Source organism: Barbus barbus (genome assembly GCF_936440315.1).
Source record: "Barbus barbus genome assembly, chromosome: 34".
NCBI classification, from domain to species: domain Eukaryota; kingdom Metazoa; phylum Chordata; class Actinopteri; order Cypriniformes; family Cyprinidae; genus Barbus; species Barbus barbus.
In genome coordinates, this window is record NC_136762.1 from 14949531 (window position 1) to 14967679 (window position 18149).

General features: G+C 36.8%; 1 protein-coding gene across 1 annotated transcript in view; it reads left to right on the top strand.

Annotated features, from left to right (window-relative positions):
* Window positions 1-16836, top strand: part of LOC306853988 (sortilin-related receptor-like) — a 78461-nt gene extending 61625 nt beyond the window's left edge. Inside the window, exons 38-48 of the mRNA XM_079391747.1 lie at window positions 42-108; window positions 1604-1686; window positions 6453-6540; window positions 6623-6807; window positions 8740-8859; window positions 8940-9104; window positions 9207-9381; window positions 10701-10807; window positions 11014-11212; window positions 11293-11505; window positions 14887-16836. Coding sequence (XP_079247873.1) covers window positions 42-108; window positions 1604-1686; window positions 6453-6540; window positions 6623-6807; window positions 8740-8859; window positions 8940-9104; window positions 9207-9381; window positions 10701-10807; window positions 11014-11212; window positions 11293-11505; window positions 14887-14954 — 1470 coding nt within the window. The 3' untranslated portion in view covers window positions 14955-16836. The remainder of the gene's footprint in view (window positions 1-41; window positions 109-1603; window positions 1687-6452; window positions 6541-6622; window positions 6808-8739; window positions 8860-8939; window positions 9105-9206; window positions 9382-10700; window positions 10808-11013; window positions 11213-11292; window positions 11506-14886) is intronic.
* Window positions 16837-18149: the final 1313 nt, after the last annotated feature.

An 18149-nucleotide genomic window follows, 5' to 3' on the forward strand; every position in this document is an offset into this window, starting at 1 on the left:
TCATAGCTTCACATAACCTTTATTCATCTGTTATTTGTCAGGTGGCTGCTGTCACAAGCAGAGGCATGGGAAACTGGACCGAAATTAAATCCATTATTCCTCAAAAAGGTAACAAAACTGGATAAAAGAAACTGACATGTTCTCAGAGGAGCGCTGACTCCCCCTGCTGGACATTTATGCTCAAGTGTTTTATCTTCAAGGATAGTTGAAACTGATCCAGAGTCATTTATCTGTATCTGTAATTTAATATCACTGGAAAAGTATATTATGGTGGTATAATGAATAATTATGAGACAGGGCCTTCTCATAGTATAAGGCCATGCAGTCTTATACTATGAGAAAATAAAGGATTTTAACATTCTTTTATCAAATGAAACATGTGAAGAGTTCATTTGCAAAAAACGATAAACGCCACTTTAAAAAAAAAAAGAGCTGAGTGCTGTACATTCTTCTCCACGTATAGTGCGATCTGAACCTAATCTAAACATGTTTTGTCAAAAAAGCCGGTATTGTATTGTCCACGAAAAATAAAAATAAAAGCTGAAACATTTTCATGGATCCTTGCGAAAGCAGCGCGTTACAATGGTGAGGGAAAATCTCTGTGTATTGTGTGTAATCACATCCATAATCTATGATCACAACAACAACAACGCCATAATGGCAGCGGCTGAGCACAGAAAAGTTTGTCAGGCATCTACATTGTCATCTGAGGAGATTACAAAGATTAAACAAGTGTTTTTTTTAACTATAAAACATGACTGAAAAAGACTGTTGGAGTTATCTGCTTTTGCTATAAAACAAACTTTTAATATGTAAAAACAAAAACATACTTTCAGTGAACTTTAACTTTTTATTACCTGTATTTGTTTAAGTTATTATTACTTAATCAAAACAACCCAACTGCAGTTTGATTTGATATTACCTGGAATGTGCAATAAAAAACTTGATTTCTGAAAAAAATAAAAATGGAGTTATCGATTTTTGTAAATGAACTCTTTATGTATATATACTACCACTATATACTAGTTTGAGGTTGAGTTTTTTATGTTTTTGACAGACTCTTTTTCATGTACTTCAGTGTCACACAATCCTTCATAAATCATTCTTATATGCTATTCAGGAAACATTTCTCATTATTATCAATGTTGAAAGCAGTTGTGCTGCTTAATATTTTTATGGTAACCATGATATATTTTCAGGATTCTTTGAAGCATTTATTTCAAATACTTCTGAATACATTATTGCTGAGTAAAATTATGAATTTCTATCTAAAAAAAAAAAAAACTTACTGACCCTAAAATTGAATCGTATATTAACAGTATCTGTTCATAAGGACTGGTGGTATGACCAAAATCTTATCTTACAAAATCCTTTCACTGTATTTCAGTGTATCTTCTCAGAGTGTATCAGTTTGATTTTTTTTTTTTTTTTAATGATTTTTTTCAGAGTAATCTGGTAACTATTTATTACTATACAGATATTTTGCTGGAAGTTTTACCCTCAGATGTATTATAGATTATGTAAACATCTAGTTATGTCTGTTTTAGTGTTTGGACAAAAACTGCTCTGGTGTTTCATGACTCTTTAATAATGTGTTTTTCAGCTCTCTCTCCTCCTGGTGTTGAGATCACCAGCATCACGGAGGACTCCATGATTTTGTCCATCACCAATGATTATAAAGTTCAGGTCAGTCATTTTGCTTTTTCCAGGGTTCCCACTCTTCTTGGAAGTACTTGAATTTCAGACATATGGATTTAAGGCCTGGAAAGTACTTGAAAACTATGGAGCTTATAATGTGACAAAACTATTTGAATTAGAATTGTGTACATTTGAATTATTGACAAGTGTCATTTCACAAAACTGAATATTATGTGGCACTTAACATATTTCTGATTTTAGATTTTTTTTTTAAACTTGAATAATGAACATTTGAAATTTAACACAATTGATTTTTTTTTTATAGCAGTTGTTTAATAGACATGTATTTTCAAACGGCAGATTTTTTTTGTTCTGAATTCTTTGAATGCAAATATCCAGCTTTAAAAAATACAGCTTCAAGTTTTCAAGATGAAGAAGAAATTCGGTACATTAAATTCAATATTTAAAATTCAAAGTGCAGAAATTCATATCATACAGAAAGTAGGTCAGAAGTCATCCACAGGGAAGAGTAGATGAAGGACGAAGCATTTACTGCGACCGGGAGGGGATATGTTCGGTTCACTTAGGCTAGTTTTGTCCTGGCCACAACATATTAACTCGTGGGAGTGTGATATGTCATGGCCACAAGATCATTTTGTCGAGGTAATCCTGGAATCGCCACGCGGCTGCCGCTTTCTCTCGTAGTGGAAGTGTTTTGTGTGGTCTCGGGGCAGACATTGCCATAGTTCAGGGCTTAAAGTTCTCTGGCACCGTGCCGGATCTCCGGCGTGCCGCGTGCTGCGTTTGGCTGCGGGAAAAAAATAATAAAAATCCTACATTTAAAAAAAACTTGTTGATTATCACTTTCGAGTCCATGAGTTCGCCTACCAATGGTATGAGGTGTCAAGTTCTCAGAGACTTTGCTTGGGTAAAAAATCCTAAAAAAAATGACCCTCCCTTAATAAGAATAACATGCTGAAGTGTTGTGAAGAGTGCAGGGGAAGAGTTTTGGTTTTATTAAAAAGTCGGGGGGACACCTCCCCCGTGTATTGTTCGCTACAGGGAGCCACCGCAGAGGGATGAAGGAGCCGCGGTTGCCGACCCCTGTCCTAGAGGAATGCAGGTGCTCAAACATGCAGCTGCTCAAAACTTCAATATTTCATGAACATTTTAAACCTTGCACATGGGCAAGTCTGCAAAAAAATATAAAGAAAATAAATAAAAATAGAACTTTCTATTTGCTTTTAAACGGTAAACATGTTTCACAAGCTGTTTTTCTTATTTTTCGGACTCGTATGAGAAGTAATAATAACTTGTGACAGGTATCCCGCTATCTCAGTTGCTAAGCTGAATAACAAGCATAAAACTTAACTGATGAAACGTGAAGACGATATGGTTTGTGTGTTTTTCAAGTCTTCTCCATGTAATAAATATGAATTATACAGTGGTAATTCACAGCAGTAATTACAGTACAGACGCTATAAAATATAAGAAGAGTTTGGTTCCAAAACACGATAAACGCGAAAAAACAATACTGGTCGGTATTGAAAAGTCTATTTTTAATTTTATGCAAAATGTGATATTTGTCGTGTTATTCTATCATGTTTTCTCCCTTTTTTTTTTTTTTTCAAACCGCGACAAATGCCAGTCTCTGCAGAATGCGATAAATCCGCTCAGATCAAAGTCATGGATTTTGGGAGTTTTTATAATAAATCTTTGAAAATCAAAATCTGGATTTTAATTTTTAATGTTATTATAACCTAAAGATGCTATGTGAAAGTTTGAAACAGAAAATAGTGGTTTTCATCTTGCCACTTTCTTGGTAAAGAAAACACATTTTTACTCAAATGAATCAAAATGGATTTATAGCGTTTTGGAACCAAACTTTTCATATGTTCTATTCTGTGATAAAAATGGCAAAAGTGTTTGTAGTATATATACTGATTGTACAATAATAATGACTAAATTGTCATCAGTAAAATATTTATCAAAAATATTATAGAAGACAAATTATTGGTTATTGTCCAGCAGTGTATTTTGTTTCTTAGCCAGTTAAATGTAAGAGATAATATATATATATTTGTCAATTATACATACATGCATAAATAAATAAATATTATAATTATTATTACTACTACATTTAACATTTCTGACCCCCTCACTTCTGAAATGATTGCTACTCCCCTGTAACATAACTGAATATAAAACTTTAGCTATTAATGCTTAATTTTTAACATTTAACCACTTTTATTTATTTAAAAATTGCTAAATTCTTTCAAATTTAAATCTTGTACAAGAACTACAGCAAAAACCAGTTTGATGCATATTTTATCAATATTTTAGAAATTGTATTTGAATATTACCAGTACTGACTTCAATGGATTCCATTAAATTCCTTTATGAACATGACTGCTCAAAACGGTCTAAATGTATTAAACCTACACATTCAAAACATTATTACTCTGAAATGTTTAATGTAAATGTTAAGTGTAAGTGAAATGTACTGTAGGTCTTTCATGACGCTACATATGCTGGGGTGTAGGGCTGCAACGGATCGTAGATGATCCGTGATCCGTACGGACCAGTCCCCACGGTTCGGCACGCATGTGATTCGCGGATTAACTGTTAAATTAACCATCATAGAGTGAAAGTTTATCATTTGCACGTGTTTTGTCTTGCCAATTTACACATTCAAGCAATTTCAGACCACTCAGATGAAGTCGTCGAATCGGGACTCGCTCACCGTTTTCTGTGCTCAGCCGCTGCTGGTATGGCGTTATTTTAGTGAATAATGTTGAGAGCGCATTATTGTAGCGTGCATACCTGCCGCATACACTGAAGCGCGTACACTCAGAGAGAGAGGCGCGTTTCAGATACCGCGTTTCAGACAACGCCTCGACGGATGGACACATGAACACAAAGTTATGTTAAAATACCCGTTTTGGCAATTATTCTGGGGTGCATTTCCCAAAAACAACTATGGTCACAAGTTCCATCGTTACCAATAGAGTTCAATGGAACTAACGACCATAGTTAGCTAACGATGCTTTTGGGAAACGCACCCCTGGTAAGCACAGTCGGTAATGTCTTAAGTGAACGTATACAGGCAGCTGAGAAAGAAACCGGATGTGTGTCAGTATTTGGTCTGTGCATTTAGTCCTAAAGTCGAGACAGCAGCCTATAATACCTGCTTCTGTCTGCTAATCATCTGTATTTAACTTATGCAATAAGCATTATTGTGTTGTTTTACACTTAATTTTGACATTTCTGCACCTGAATACTACTGTTACTGTCTTTATTTATCATTTTATGTTGTAGGCGGTTTATCTATGCTTGTAATTTGTGTAATTGTTCTTGTTTGATTACCAGTGTTGGGAGTAACGCGTTACAGAAGTAATGCATTACAGTAACGGATTACTTTTTTGCTGTAACGCAGTAGTGTAAGGCATTACTAATCAATTTTCAGTAATATTTTGCTCTGTACATGTTCAGTAACGCTTGCGTTACAACACACTTTTAGCCTCCAATTTTTAATTTTTTTTATTTAAAGTCGGAGCCGACTTTTTGTTACGTCCCTAGGGCTGGGCTTCGGGTCAAAATTCACGTCATAGTTCAGACGCGGGCCGGTCCTCGGGCCTATTTTAGGCTTCTCCTTATCTTTATATTTTAGACATCCATCAATTATTGATGAAAAAAAATTGCTGCGCTAGTGGAAACAACATGAGTCCATGAGAAGTGCACCCTCACGGATTATATTTTTTGTTTTTGTTTTTATTTATTTCGTTAAGTATTACTTTAAAGCTTTCTATAGGTATATTTATCATGTCTGTGAGGCATGTATTCACTGACTTTCGGTTAATTTTTGTGAAGCACTCCTGTTCAAGATAAAAGCACAACGTTTTGTTGATATTGTGAGTGCACACAAATAAAAGTAGACCCTTTATAGTTACGAATGATGTATTACTCTTACCTTTATGAGCAAAAATTATGGCATAAGTTGTTTCCATTGAAAAAAAAAAATGCAATTGTGCCTCCTGGCGCTGGTGCCTCCATGTACTGCGCTTTAGCTTACACTCTCCGCACAAACATTTATCTAGGTTTAACGTTTAAACATTCTTATATGCTTGAACTGTTTTAGTATATCTATAGATTTATCTTAGGCAAGTCATGATGATTTGAGAAGGCTAAATTGATCAAGCTTAAGCTATGATCAGCCTGCCGGTCTGCCGCTGGCCGCTTGGTCGTTACTTTAAGAAAGAAAAAACTTATTTAATGAACAAAAAATGCTCCAAACGTTTTTTCTAAATGAACTTAATTAAAAGGCCGAACGAAATATAAACACTTTGCCATTAGGGCAGGGCTCTAGTACATTTTGTCATTTTAGAATGTTAAGCTCTACTTCTGTAGATATTTTGGTGAAAGTAACTCAAAAGTAATACAGGAGTAATGTAACGCATTACAATTCTGAGACAGTAATATTGTAAGGTAAGGAATTACTTTTAAATAACAGTAACAAGTCATCTGTAATGTAAGTACTTAAAGTTAGCTTTTAGTAACTTTTTTTTTTTTTTTTTGCTGATCCAAAAATTATCCGATCCGTGACTCAAAATCCGTAGTATGATCCGAACCGTGAGTTTTGTGATCCTTTGCACCACTACTGGGGTGTGAATTTGATAGGTGCTTGATGTAAAATAAATGGTGCTTTAAAAAGTCCTTGAATCTGGTGTTCATGAAAGAGTGGGAACCCTGTGTGGGTTATGTTTATGACCTCCTCCTATTATAATATTTAAATATAATTTTGATCTCTCTTTTAGGTGAAGCACTATGTTGTTGTCATTTCATGGGTATTTGATGAACATATGAAGGAGAGCTGGAATTACACTGTTTCAGGGACATTGAAAGGTACTGCAAAACACTTCACAGTCATCAAACATCATATCAGCATTTCTGGAGCTATATAAAATGTGTGCTGTTTTCTGTACAGCCTCTAACCTGACAGCAGGGACGGTATATGAGGTGGCAGTGTGGGCTCATACAGATGATGGAGACAGTCCTACTTCTCTGTACCGCAAGCAGACCAAAGGTACCAGACCTACCCAGCCATCACTGAAGGCCCGACCGCTCAACCAGACTGCTGTAGAGTGCAACTGGACAGGCCCTCAAGCTGAGGTAAGATTAAAGGCTGGAATACATGACACGACTTTTAAAAGCTGAACAGATCTGGGCATCATACACTTACAGAGCATAGCAAGTGTATGATGCAGTCACAGAGAAAAACATCATACACTAAAGCCGCTTTTCCACCGAAATTATTTGGAAAAATTTGTGAATTGAAAAAAAAAAATGTTTTCCCTAAAACCTGTTGCTGTCTGCGTTTCCATTGCGGTCTAAAGTACAGAGGAGATTAGGCAAATAGTCTGATGATGTAGAGTGCCCTCCAAAAGTATTGGAACAGTAAGGCCAATTCCTTTATTTTTGCTGTAGACAGAAAACATTTGGGTTTGACATCAAAAGATGAATATGAGATGAGAGATTAACATTTCAGCTTTTATTTACAGGTATTTTCATCTGGATCTGATACACAACTTAGATAGCACCTTTTGTTTGAACCCACCCATTTTTCATGTTACCAAAAGTATTGGAACAGATAGAATTAACAGATTAAAGTGAAAAAGACTTAATATTTAGTTGCAAATCCTTTGCTTTCAATAACTGCATCAAGCCTGTGACCCACTAACATCATCAAACCTTTGCATTCTTCTTTTGTGATGCTTTTCCAGGCTTTCCCCGCAGCCTCTTTCAGTTTCAAATCTCTCATCTCATATTCATCTTTTGATGTCAAACCCAAATGTTTTCTGTCTACAGCAAAAATAAAGGAATTAGCCTTAATGTTCCAATACTTTTGGAGGGCACTGTAGGTCTGCGCGCGGACTTCGGATAGTTCGGATTTCGTAAGTTCGACTAGGGAGTGTGAACTCCCGTGGACGGGACGAAGCAAGTCCAGTAAAACAGCAGCGTACTTGATAACATCAATCACCTTGGCTACTGCAATTTTCCTCACTGTATTTACAATAAGACGAAATATGATATCAAACACCACTGCCTGTTTTCGTTTTCATTTAAAATATTAATAGCAGCAGAAATGTAGCTCAGGGAACGTACATATATTACAACGAAATTAAATATTATATAAACAGTATTGCCTCTTTTCATTTTCATTTTAACATATTCATAGATTAATAGAATAAACACCAAAGATTACCTGTTAGATTTACCCAAAATGAATTATATCTTATGTTTAACCACTACAGACACATCAAAATAGGGGCGAGACCCTTTTGGGGTAGGGGCATGTTTGTTTTGGTAATTTTAAATATCAACATTGGCTTCCAGAAATTGCTTACCCTGCCTTTAAAGTGTGCAAGCATGCTATTGTGTGTTGGTGCGGTCGCAAATATAGGTTACATTATAGTTATCTTTATCATTCTTGGTCTGAATATGCCTTTACTCATGAACACCTAAAGTGCGGTTATATTTATCATTGTTCTGCAAACTTTCACTGGTGATATCCAGTGTTTTCAGTAGCAATTCACGTGAGGGCGAACAATTTCCCCACGCAAATTTTGATTGTCACAAGAAAAGTGAAGCCATTAAGTTGATCAGTTTTAGAAATAAACTAGCCTTTTACAAGGATTTGAGTGAATTCATACAAACTTGTGTATGTACAAGTATGAAAACGAAAGCAAATTATTACTATAAGATGCGATCAAGTACAGCATTTATATTTATAAGCTAAAGGTGCGGTCACATTTTCTGTTTTGCAGGTGAAATTCAGTAATTTCAATAGGAATCCATGTTTTTGGAAAGGGCAAAATATTTCTCCATGCTGATTTCACATTAGGTTTAATCATGCTAGTTTCGCAGCATTTCAATCGAAAGCGCCTTGATTTGAAGGTGTTGTGAATTGTGCCTCTAATATCATTAAATAATTAAAAATAGATAATGGACCCGCAAAATTTTGCTGAAATTTCACTGTGTCCTGACCTTTAAGTTGAAAAGTATCTATAAAGACATCATTGTAACTTTTCCATGTTTTCATAGATGTATGGAGTGTTCTACGCCACATCCTTCCTGGATCTGTACCGCAGACCTCACAGGGTGAATACCACCTCAACCAGTCTGACAGTGATCGTTGACAGCGACAAGCAGTTCCTCTTCTTGGTTAGTGTCCACCCGCCTACTCTTCATTTTAGACATCCAATTGGGCACCATGTTGAAGTGATAGTGTGTTTGTTGTTCAGGTGAGGGTGATCGTTCCATACCTCGGGCCTCCATCAGACTATGCCGTAGTGAAGATGATCCCCAATGAGCGACTTCCACCTCGAAACCTGCACAAGGTGCGAGTGGATAAGACACAGGCCACTCTGAAGTGGCAGCCACCATATGATTCTCCCAGCAGTCCTTTGGTATGACCATTCAAGTTCTAGACTGTCATTTTTTTTTATTCTAAAACATTTTAGTTATATGTCAGATGGGGTGTTTAAAGCATCTCTGTGTGTGTATATCAGACGTACGCAGTGCACGTGCGAGATACAGTTCGTAAAATGGAGCAGGACTATAAGGTGAGCACTCAGAACAACACAGTGGAGTACACGCTGAAGGGCCTGGAGCCTGGAGGACGCTACAGCATCACCATCAGGCTGCTCAACATGAGCAAAGAGGCCAGCTTCACACTCAACACGGGTATAGCCTTCTCTCTTATTGCCTTTTTAAAATGTTTACTAGTGCTGTCCTTATTATTCTTTTTTTTTTCAGCCTTTATCAGCCTTTATACAGGCAATAAAACGTTTACCAAGCCTCAATCGCTTCAATCCCAGTATACATTTACCCAACTATTATCAAAATTATTTCTAAATAAATACAACAAAACGTTTTCTTGCGACCTTACATGAAGTAATGACAAAATGCATTTTGAAGACTAATTGGACCTGTTCTGCAGGTGCATTATAGCTAATATTAGCATCATGCTACATAAGACAATTTATGAGATTAATAGTACACTTTTACTCAGAACTCACTTTAAACCACCGAGTGTTTGTAATAACTTCCTTTTGCGATCACGTGTACAGTATGGACGGCCGCAGTACATTGTAAAAGTAGACCAAAAAATCACAACCCACGACTCTGTCATTTTTCCCGCGACTGTGTTTTCAAAATAGCCCAATTGTGCGGGAGAACTGCGACCCTGGCAACACTGGTTCGCTGTACCCTTATAACATATGAATATACATATCTCTCGTGCACTGTCTCTCTCTCTCTCTCTCTGACACACTCGCTCTTTCTCCGTGTTTGCTTCACTTTTGTCTAGCCCAGCGCCTCATAATAATCACACAATCCCTGCATCCCAATGTGCTAATCCCAATACTATCCACCTTATCTGCCCTAAATAGTATTGAAAATTACTAATATCACATAGAATTTAGGATGGATAGTGTGCACAGTGGGACGCAGGCAATGATAGATTACCAATGAATTATTGGGGTCAAACCTTATCAAACGATTAATTTGCGTTTAAAAAATATTAGCGCGTTAAGATTAATTGCATGCGTTAACGCGTCAACGTTGACAGCCCTAATGTTTACAAATAATTTATTCCTGTGATGGAAAAGCTGAATTTTCAGCAGCCATTACTCCAGTCTTTAAGATCACACGATCCTTCAGAAATCATTCTAATATGGCGATTTGCTGCTCAAGAAGCATTACTTTTTATTAACAGTGCTGAAAACAGTCGTGCTGCTTAATATATTTGTAGAAACTATGATAGCTTTTATCAAGATTCTTGGATGGATAGAAAGTTAAAAAGAACAGGTTTTTCTGAGACAGAAATCTTTGATATTATAAATGTCTTTATTGTCAATTTGATCAATTATATGTATCCCTGCTCAATAAAAAGTATTACTTTCTTTCAAAAGAAAATAATTGCACTGACCACAAACTTTTGAGAGGTAGTGTATTAACAACTATAAGTAAAATTTCCTGCTGTCTTGTATTTTTCCACACAGTTCCTCTGCCTGCGCCTGAGGCCCTCAAGATCTTAGAAGAACAGGATCATGTGTTCCTCTTCTGGAAGAGCCTGGCTGTGAAGGACCAGACCTTCAATGAGAGCAGGGTTAGAAACCAGACACGCCTTTAAAGTCTACATAAAATACACAATGACCCTATTAACTCAATTAATGAACATTTCTGGTCTTATTGTGGATGATGGTAAAAAAAGTTTCATTATCTTTTAACAAGATTCTTTCACATTTTTTTCTTTTCTATTTCCTTTTGTTTCACTTATGAAATGGTTTCACTAATAATCATCTGATCCTTCAGGGCTATGAGGTGTATATGCATGACAGTGTCAGCAACTCCACAAAGTGTCTGGGTAACACAACGGAGACGTTCCTCAGGATCAGCAACCTGTTGGTGGGCCATAACTACACGTTCTCAGTGCGGGCGCGTTGTCTGCTCAACAACCAGCTGTGTGGAGAAGCGGCGGTGCTGTTATATGATGAACTGGGCAAAGCAGCAGGCATGAGCTTTTATGCAATAAACATTTTTCTTCTTTATCTTTGTAGGCAATTGTAGATCTTGACTTATGTCATTTTTCAGGCCCAAACGATGCCTCATCTCAGTCAGGTAAATCAGAGGATATGGCGGCAGTGGTGGTCCCAGTGTTGTTCCTGCTGTTGGTGGGTGTGTGTGGAGGCCTGGTGGTGCTTTACCTCAGACACCGACGGCTACAGCACAGCTTCACCGCTTTCACTAACAGCCACTACAACTCTCGTCTGGGCTCTGCCATTTTCTCCTCAGGAGATGAGCTGGGTAAGACCAGTCTCCTGCCTTTCATGAAATCTGTTTTCAGAACACTTCACAGAAATGTCATTTAAGCTGCTTTTCCACCGAAATTACCTGGAACAATTTGTCCCAGGATTTTTTGTCCCAGGATTTATTATTTTGCTGAGTTGACTTTAGGCTAGTTCACACTACAGGATTTTAAGCCCGATTTGCAAGTTAACAAGCTCGCCGACAGGTCAGGCTGTAATCGGGGGAAAATCAGCGGGTGATGGCGCTCCGCAATCTTTATGTGTGAACTACACAGCGATGCATCAAAGAGGCTCGCTGACGTGTCGCCGACGCCAAACAAATATCTGGGTTGAGGTCACTGGAAGAAAAACAATGCCGCTCTCACACTACACATGTTCTCATGCAGTGAAAAATACATCGCAGAGCAAAGAGGAAACTAACACACCGACAGAGAAGACAGAGCAGGTTACTTCTGATATGAAACAAGATCTCAGGACTCTCAGCTTTTAAATGGAGTAATTTTTTTAAGAAATTCAAACGATAAATACCGTTTTGTGGCTCTTCAATGTGTCGTGACAGATCACTGTATTGTTGAAACACGTGAACCGATCATCTTTTCATATGTAACATCATTTTTCACATTTAAGTCCACCGAAGTTAATCTGCTCTTCTGTCTGATTTGTGGTTAAGGCTAGAAGAGAAACCACTGCGGCTACTGGGCATGATCATTTACATATTTTCCAAGCCAACAATGTGAAACCTATAAAAATGAAACTACAACGCCATGTGCTTTTTAAAACCATCACTTTAGAGCAGGGGTACTCAAGTTCAGAGGCCAAGCGAGCCACATTTAAACTACATGATGCAAATTACAACTTGCATCATCAGACTTTATTTAGGACAATATTTGTAGATTTACTGATTTAGAAATAGTTTATTACTTATCTAAGTCTTGCTTGTCCTTCTCCTATTTAAAATAAGACTGAGCAAAGTTTTAAATTTGTTTTGCTATATTGATGCAAAAAAAGTTTGCATTCATACTGAACAAACTCAAAATGCTAAAACTAAAAACATTCTTGAGCAAATATAGTTCACAAAGTACTTTAGAAAGAAGTATTATTTTTCATATTTATATTAACTATATTGTATCAATATTTTATTTTTAAAATAGATATCGCTATTCTCCCACCATGATTCTGAAAAAAGAGACAACTAAACAAAATAACATGTAATTTACTAGAGTTTCTAGAAAAAATTGCTGCAGTCTTTTTATAGAATACAATATTCAACAAATTAATAAAAAGTTAAACAAATGATTCATAACTCCTATTCATGACTTGCTCATAAAGACTTCACTTGTTTCATTCCTGAATGAATCTCAGTTTGTCACTTGTCTCCACCTGCTGGTATTATGTTGTAATTGATACAATCTTTATTTGAAGCATTGTCACTTTCAAAAAGGGGATTTATTCTATTTTGATCGCTTCTGTAGACAGCAGTGTTTATATCTGAACTATAAACTTTTATTCCAGTACTTCTGTGATTATTTGAATGTTTGTAACACAGAAATAACGATACAAAAGACTTTGTAAAGATGTTTCATATACGTAAACTGCTCTCTCTAGATCAGCGGCAGCGCCAGCGCAGATTTGAACGTTACATTGTGATTTAAGAAAAATTAATCCTGTCATTTATGAACAAGATTGTGTGGGTGATTGAATCTGTTTGCAATCTGGCTATTTATTTAAATATCCAACAGTATAGGACAGTAAACATACGACGCGACAATATATGGTTTAGCGGTGTTCTTCAAGCCATCTCTGGTATTTTCATAATAATAAAGTATATTTAAAATCCAATGATAATTGACATTGCCTTTACCGTATAGAATATATTATCTGCCTCGTTCTGTGACAAAAAACGCACAAAATGAAGTTATTTCAAACACTTGACTGATGTTGTGGAGTAAAATCATGTTGTCCTCTTTTGTTGGACAGCGCTTCTCTTTTAAATTGTTTGGGGCATGCCAGCGCTTACAGAGATCCAGCAGCTTTTACTACTGCGATTGTATAGGCTACATTTAATTTTTTTTTAAATTAAACTGCCTAATATTTTGAGCACAAACTGTAATAAAATTACATTAATCGTCAGCATGATGCGGGCCACAAAATGAATGCAGACGGGCCGGATGCGGCCTGTTGAGTACCCCTGCTTTAGAGTGTTGCAGTGACTGTCTTTTTGCAGTAAAGGACCTGTCATAGTTTAATGAGTGGGAAGATGATATGAAGCGTCGCGGTAAACCGGCATTGAAAACAGATGAGCTCCTGATCGGGGCGAAGTTCACAGGATTTTGTCCACAGAATGATAAGAGCACACGTTTTAACATTTTATTATTTCTCATTCAGTATTTAACTTAAGCGCTGCAAGCCATGCATACAGTGCCAGACATGACAGATTTCTGGTAGGCAAAACAAGAACTTTAAAGGAGTACCTTAGCTTATTACCGTTACCGTGGCAGCCAACAACAGCACAGCTTAACCCTCTGCACATATTTATATTTAGTTATATTTAAAAAGTTTAAATTCAGTCAATCTTTTTTTTTACCCCGTTTTAACATGTATTTCTATGAAGACAGGCCATAGCTGTTGGGCGGCACATAATATACGCGTTCTGATTGGTCAGATCGCCTGTCAATCAAGCTCTTTGCGAACGGTGAATTCTCGCGTGTTTTCATGACAAAACGTGGTTTAGGGACCGAATCGAGTCGTTGGCTGACAGAGTTGTTGTCAGCTCGTGTAGTGTGTAACCCCTGGTAGCAGATCCTTTACATAGTCAGGTAGTGTGAACAACACAAAGACTAAAAGACAGACAATCAAGTCATGTAGTCTGAACGGCACAGCGATCTGCCGACCTGTAAAGTCGTGTAGTGTGAACTTGGCTTAAGTTGACAGTTAACATCACTTAATTTAGTTTAGTTCATTTAAGTTAAATTCAGTTTAGTTTAGTTGACTTCATTTTAGTGTAGTTCACTTGAAGTCAGTTTAGTTCACTTCATTTCACTTCTGTTTAGCTCAGTTGACTTCAGTTCAATTCAGTTTAGCTCAGCATGCTTAAATTTAAGTTAACTTTGGTTTAGATTTGTTCACTTCAGTTTTGTAAAATTGTCATCAGTTCACTTTAGTTCAGTTTACTTCAGTTTTGTTCAGTTTATTTAATCACTTCAATTAATTCAACTTCACCATTTTAAATCAGTTCAGTTTCACTTCATTTTATTTCAGTTGTTCACTTTAACTCTGTTCACCTGAATTCAGTTCAGTTCACTTAAATTCAGTTCAGTTCAGTTTTCCACACTATGAAAATTAGTAATTAAGATGTTTCTTTGTTCCCTCTCTTCTTAAGGTGACGATGACGAAGACGCTCCTATGATCAGTGGCTTTTCAGATGACGTTCCCATGGTGATTGCATAGCTGGACAACCATTCTATCCTCCTCCTTCACGTCCCACTCCACTTCCGCCTCATGATTTCTTACGTGCCCATCCAGCACGCGTTCAAGCTATCGAGTCCCCTTCCTCTTTACCCCTCTGGTCTCTTAGAAAAACGCTGGATTTGGATTTCTGGACCCTGAGGAAGAAAAGAAAGCATGGAGCAAAAGAGATATTTTTGAAAATAAGATGCACTTTTTTCGGATGCGCAATAACTTATTTTTTATATATAATATATGTGGGTATTGGACTTTGTAGGCGTTAACTGAAGCAAACTGTGAAGGAGTTTGTTAGCTGATCAGCAGACTCACTGAACAGGGAAAAGACCCTTATTTTACAACAAACTCTCACACGAGCATTGCATTTGCTTAATGCCAAAACAAGCACCTAGATATGGGTACATCAGTGCAAAAACACAAAATACACAAAAAAATCTAAAAAGCAAACCTCATGTGTACAGATGAGAAAAATGGACCAATGAATGCTGATGAAAAGGGAAGGCAGTACGTAGGCTGTTGACAGTAAATTGCACAGGATCAGATTTTTGTTGTATATGCTCGATTTGTGTCACTTTATGTCAGTAGGCCTGCATTTGTCCATGGTAGCTTGTTTACACTTTGTATCCATTTGTTAATTTCCTTGCTCAGCAATAGGTTTAATTCCCTCTGCTTTTTGAAAATGTGAAAACTGTAACCTGTTTTGGTTATTTTCAGAAAAGAATGACCAAAATTAAGACAGTTATTTGAGTGTTGTTTACATTAAGTCCCATGCTTAGTCCATATGTTCTCTGTCTTTGATTTATCCTACGCATTTTATCTAGCGAATATTATAATATTGCATATCCTGTGTGCTGCCATGGTTTTAGTCCTTTAGTGTTCTCAGGGAACTGGGTTAGTGTAGATGTACCAGCGATATCAATCACACTGCCACAGGCAGCGCAGTGTGTTTAATTCGGAGACTATTGCTGTACAGTAGTTCCATATTGCAGTGAAGCCTGTACAGCTCTCGTCTGAACGGACCAGAAGGCTTCATTATTGTGCCAAGCTTAAGAAAAGCAGAGGGTAGAGCAGACGTCTTGCCTTCTCAAACTGTTGTGAAGAGGTACATATGTTAAATCCATGTTTCATTTTAACTGGATTGCGGGTGTTGCTTAAAAGATTTCTTTATGAATGTTTTTTTTTGTTTTTTTTCTTGTTTTGAGGTGACCAGAAAAAAGGAAAATGGATATCATCTACCCCCTTCTTCTTTAATGTTCAAGGATTTTAAAATGAGATTTATGGCCGGTTTACTTTCAAATGCTTGTTCTCATTATTAATGATACCTTATTATTAATTAGAATTAAAAATGTTCAGTTGATAGATGTGGCTGTTTTTAGTGAAATAGTTTTTTTTCAGTACCACATTGCCTTATTACAACACACGGAGTAAAGTATGTAGCAGTATGTCAATGTGATCACACATGCACACGTTCACAGAAAATTGACTTGAGTAAAAAGAAGAGTAAACAATTGTAAAAAGACTGAAATAGTGCGATAGGAAATGTGTGTATCAACATATTGTGAATTACCACTGTATAAAGTTCCAGTGCAGCACTTGTGTGAATCCTGAGCCACCGTTTTTATTTAGTCTTGTTTGTGTTCTTTACTCACAACCATTTGTGGCGATATTTGTCATGCCCAGTTTGAAACCCATTTATTTTTGGTCATTAAGATGTAAACATTTTTACATAGCAGTGACGTTGGACACCGCCATGTTTAAATCTTTGATCTTGCCTGCCTACTGAGGGTTTTAACGATAAGAAACTTGTAAGTGGTACAGTCTGAGATGTTTTCTGAACCACTTATGCTGAAATAAATGTGGAAAACTGAATCTGACTCCTCTTGCTTTGTTGCGGTGGGAATAAATTCCCATAGTCGATACCTCACACTCAAGAAATTCATTTAGTTATTTTTACCACTTGCAGCCTTAGCATTTTCTGCACTTGGACATTTCAAAGGGATAGTTCACTCCAAAATGAAAAAACAATGTCTCATTATTGTTCAAATTAATGTCATTTCGGAACTGTATGACATTATTCAGAACGCACATTTTTATTTAGGCTATTTTTATTTATTTTTTTAATTTAAAGAAAAACTAGTCTGCAAATCTAAAAAAAAAAAAAAAAAAAAGTGGTTATAAAGTATTCTGGGTCTAATAGTTTTTTTTGTGATATACAGAGCTACATTTATAACTTTTTTTTTTAATGAAGTTGACTAAAATCGCTGCTTATGAACAGTTATGAGCAAGCAGCAAATGATCGAGGTTTTCAAATTGAATATTTTAATTTTTTTTCCAAAATATGTATTTATTGATATTGGTTTAAAACAGAGTATCAAAACAAAATATCCTCATAGCAGTAAATAGGTGCGTTTGACTTGAAGCGGCGCTGCGCAGACGCGAGAGCAATACTTTCCGTTTTGGAAGGTGCGCTTAGTATTGGTAGGTTTAGGGTTAGGTGTGGGGGAGGGGGAGGGGTTAGGATTAGGGGTGGGGTTAGGATTAGGCCATCAGGTGGCGATTTCAACGAGAGGGGTAATAATTTGGCAGGGGTCGAAAATGGGCACAACACCGGCCGAAAGTATAATCCCACTTAAAGGTTGAGAGCAGACGGATCCTGATGCTTTCGAATCGCTCTCGCCATACTTTGATGTCATACACTGATCATTCTGCGCAGCGCCGCTTCAAATCGAACACAACTATTTTCTTCTGTGGAAGGCTCAGGCCATAAAATGCTAATTTAATCGTTACATTCTGTCCGAATGCAATGATAGGATGTCCTACCTGCCTCCAGCCAATAGCGAGAGTTTGGGGGCGTGGCTACTGTTGTATTGTAGCAGGCTGAGCAAGAGCCTGTTTAGCCGGTGTGAAAAAAGAAAGAAGTGCAAGCAAAATTCAAAGACTTGCCAAAATACACAGAATAATAAAAGAGAAAAATAAAAACAAGGGTAAACTTACAGTGTTTTTGCAAGATGGAGGAATTAGATTTAATGTTTAGGTTTCAATCAATACGACAAACTTGCGGAGTTTGTTCTCGACAGGTAAGCTAAACCTAAAGTTAGAAGCATTCCAAATACGTTGTACATTTTATTGAATTTAACCTACTTTTACCTGTCGAGCCTACGTGCAGTAGCCCCTCACTGC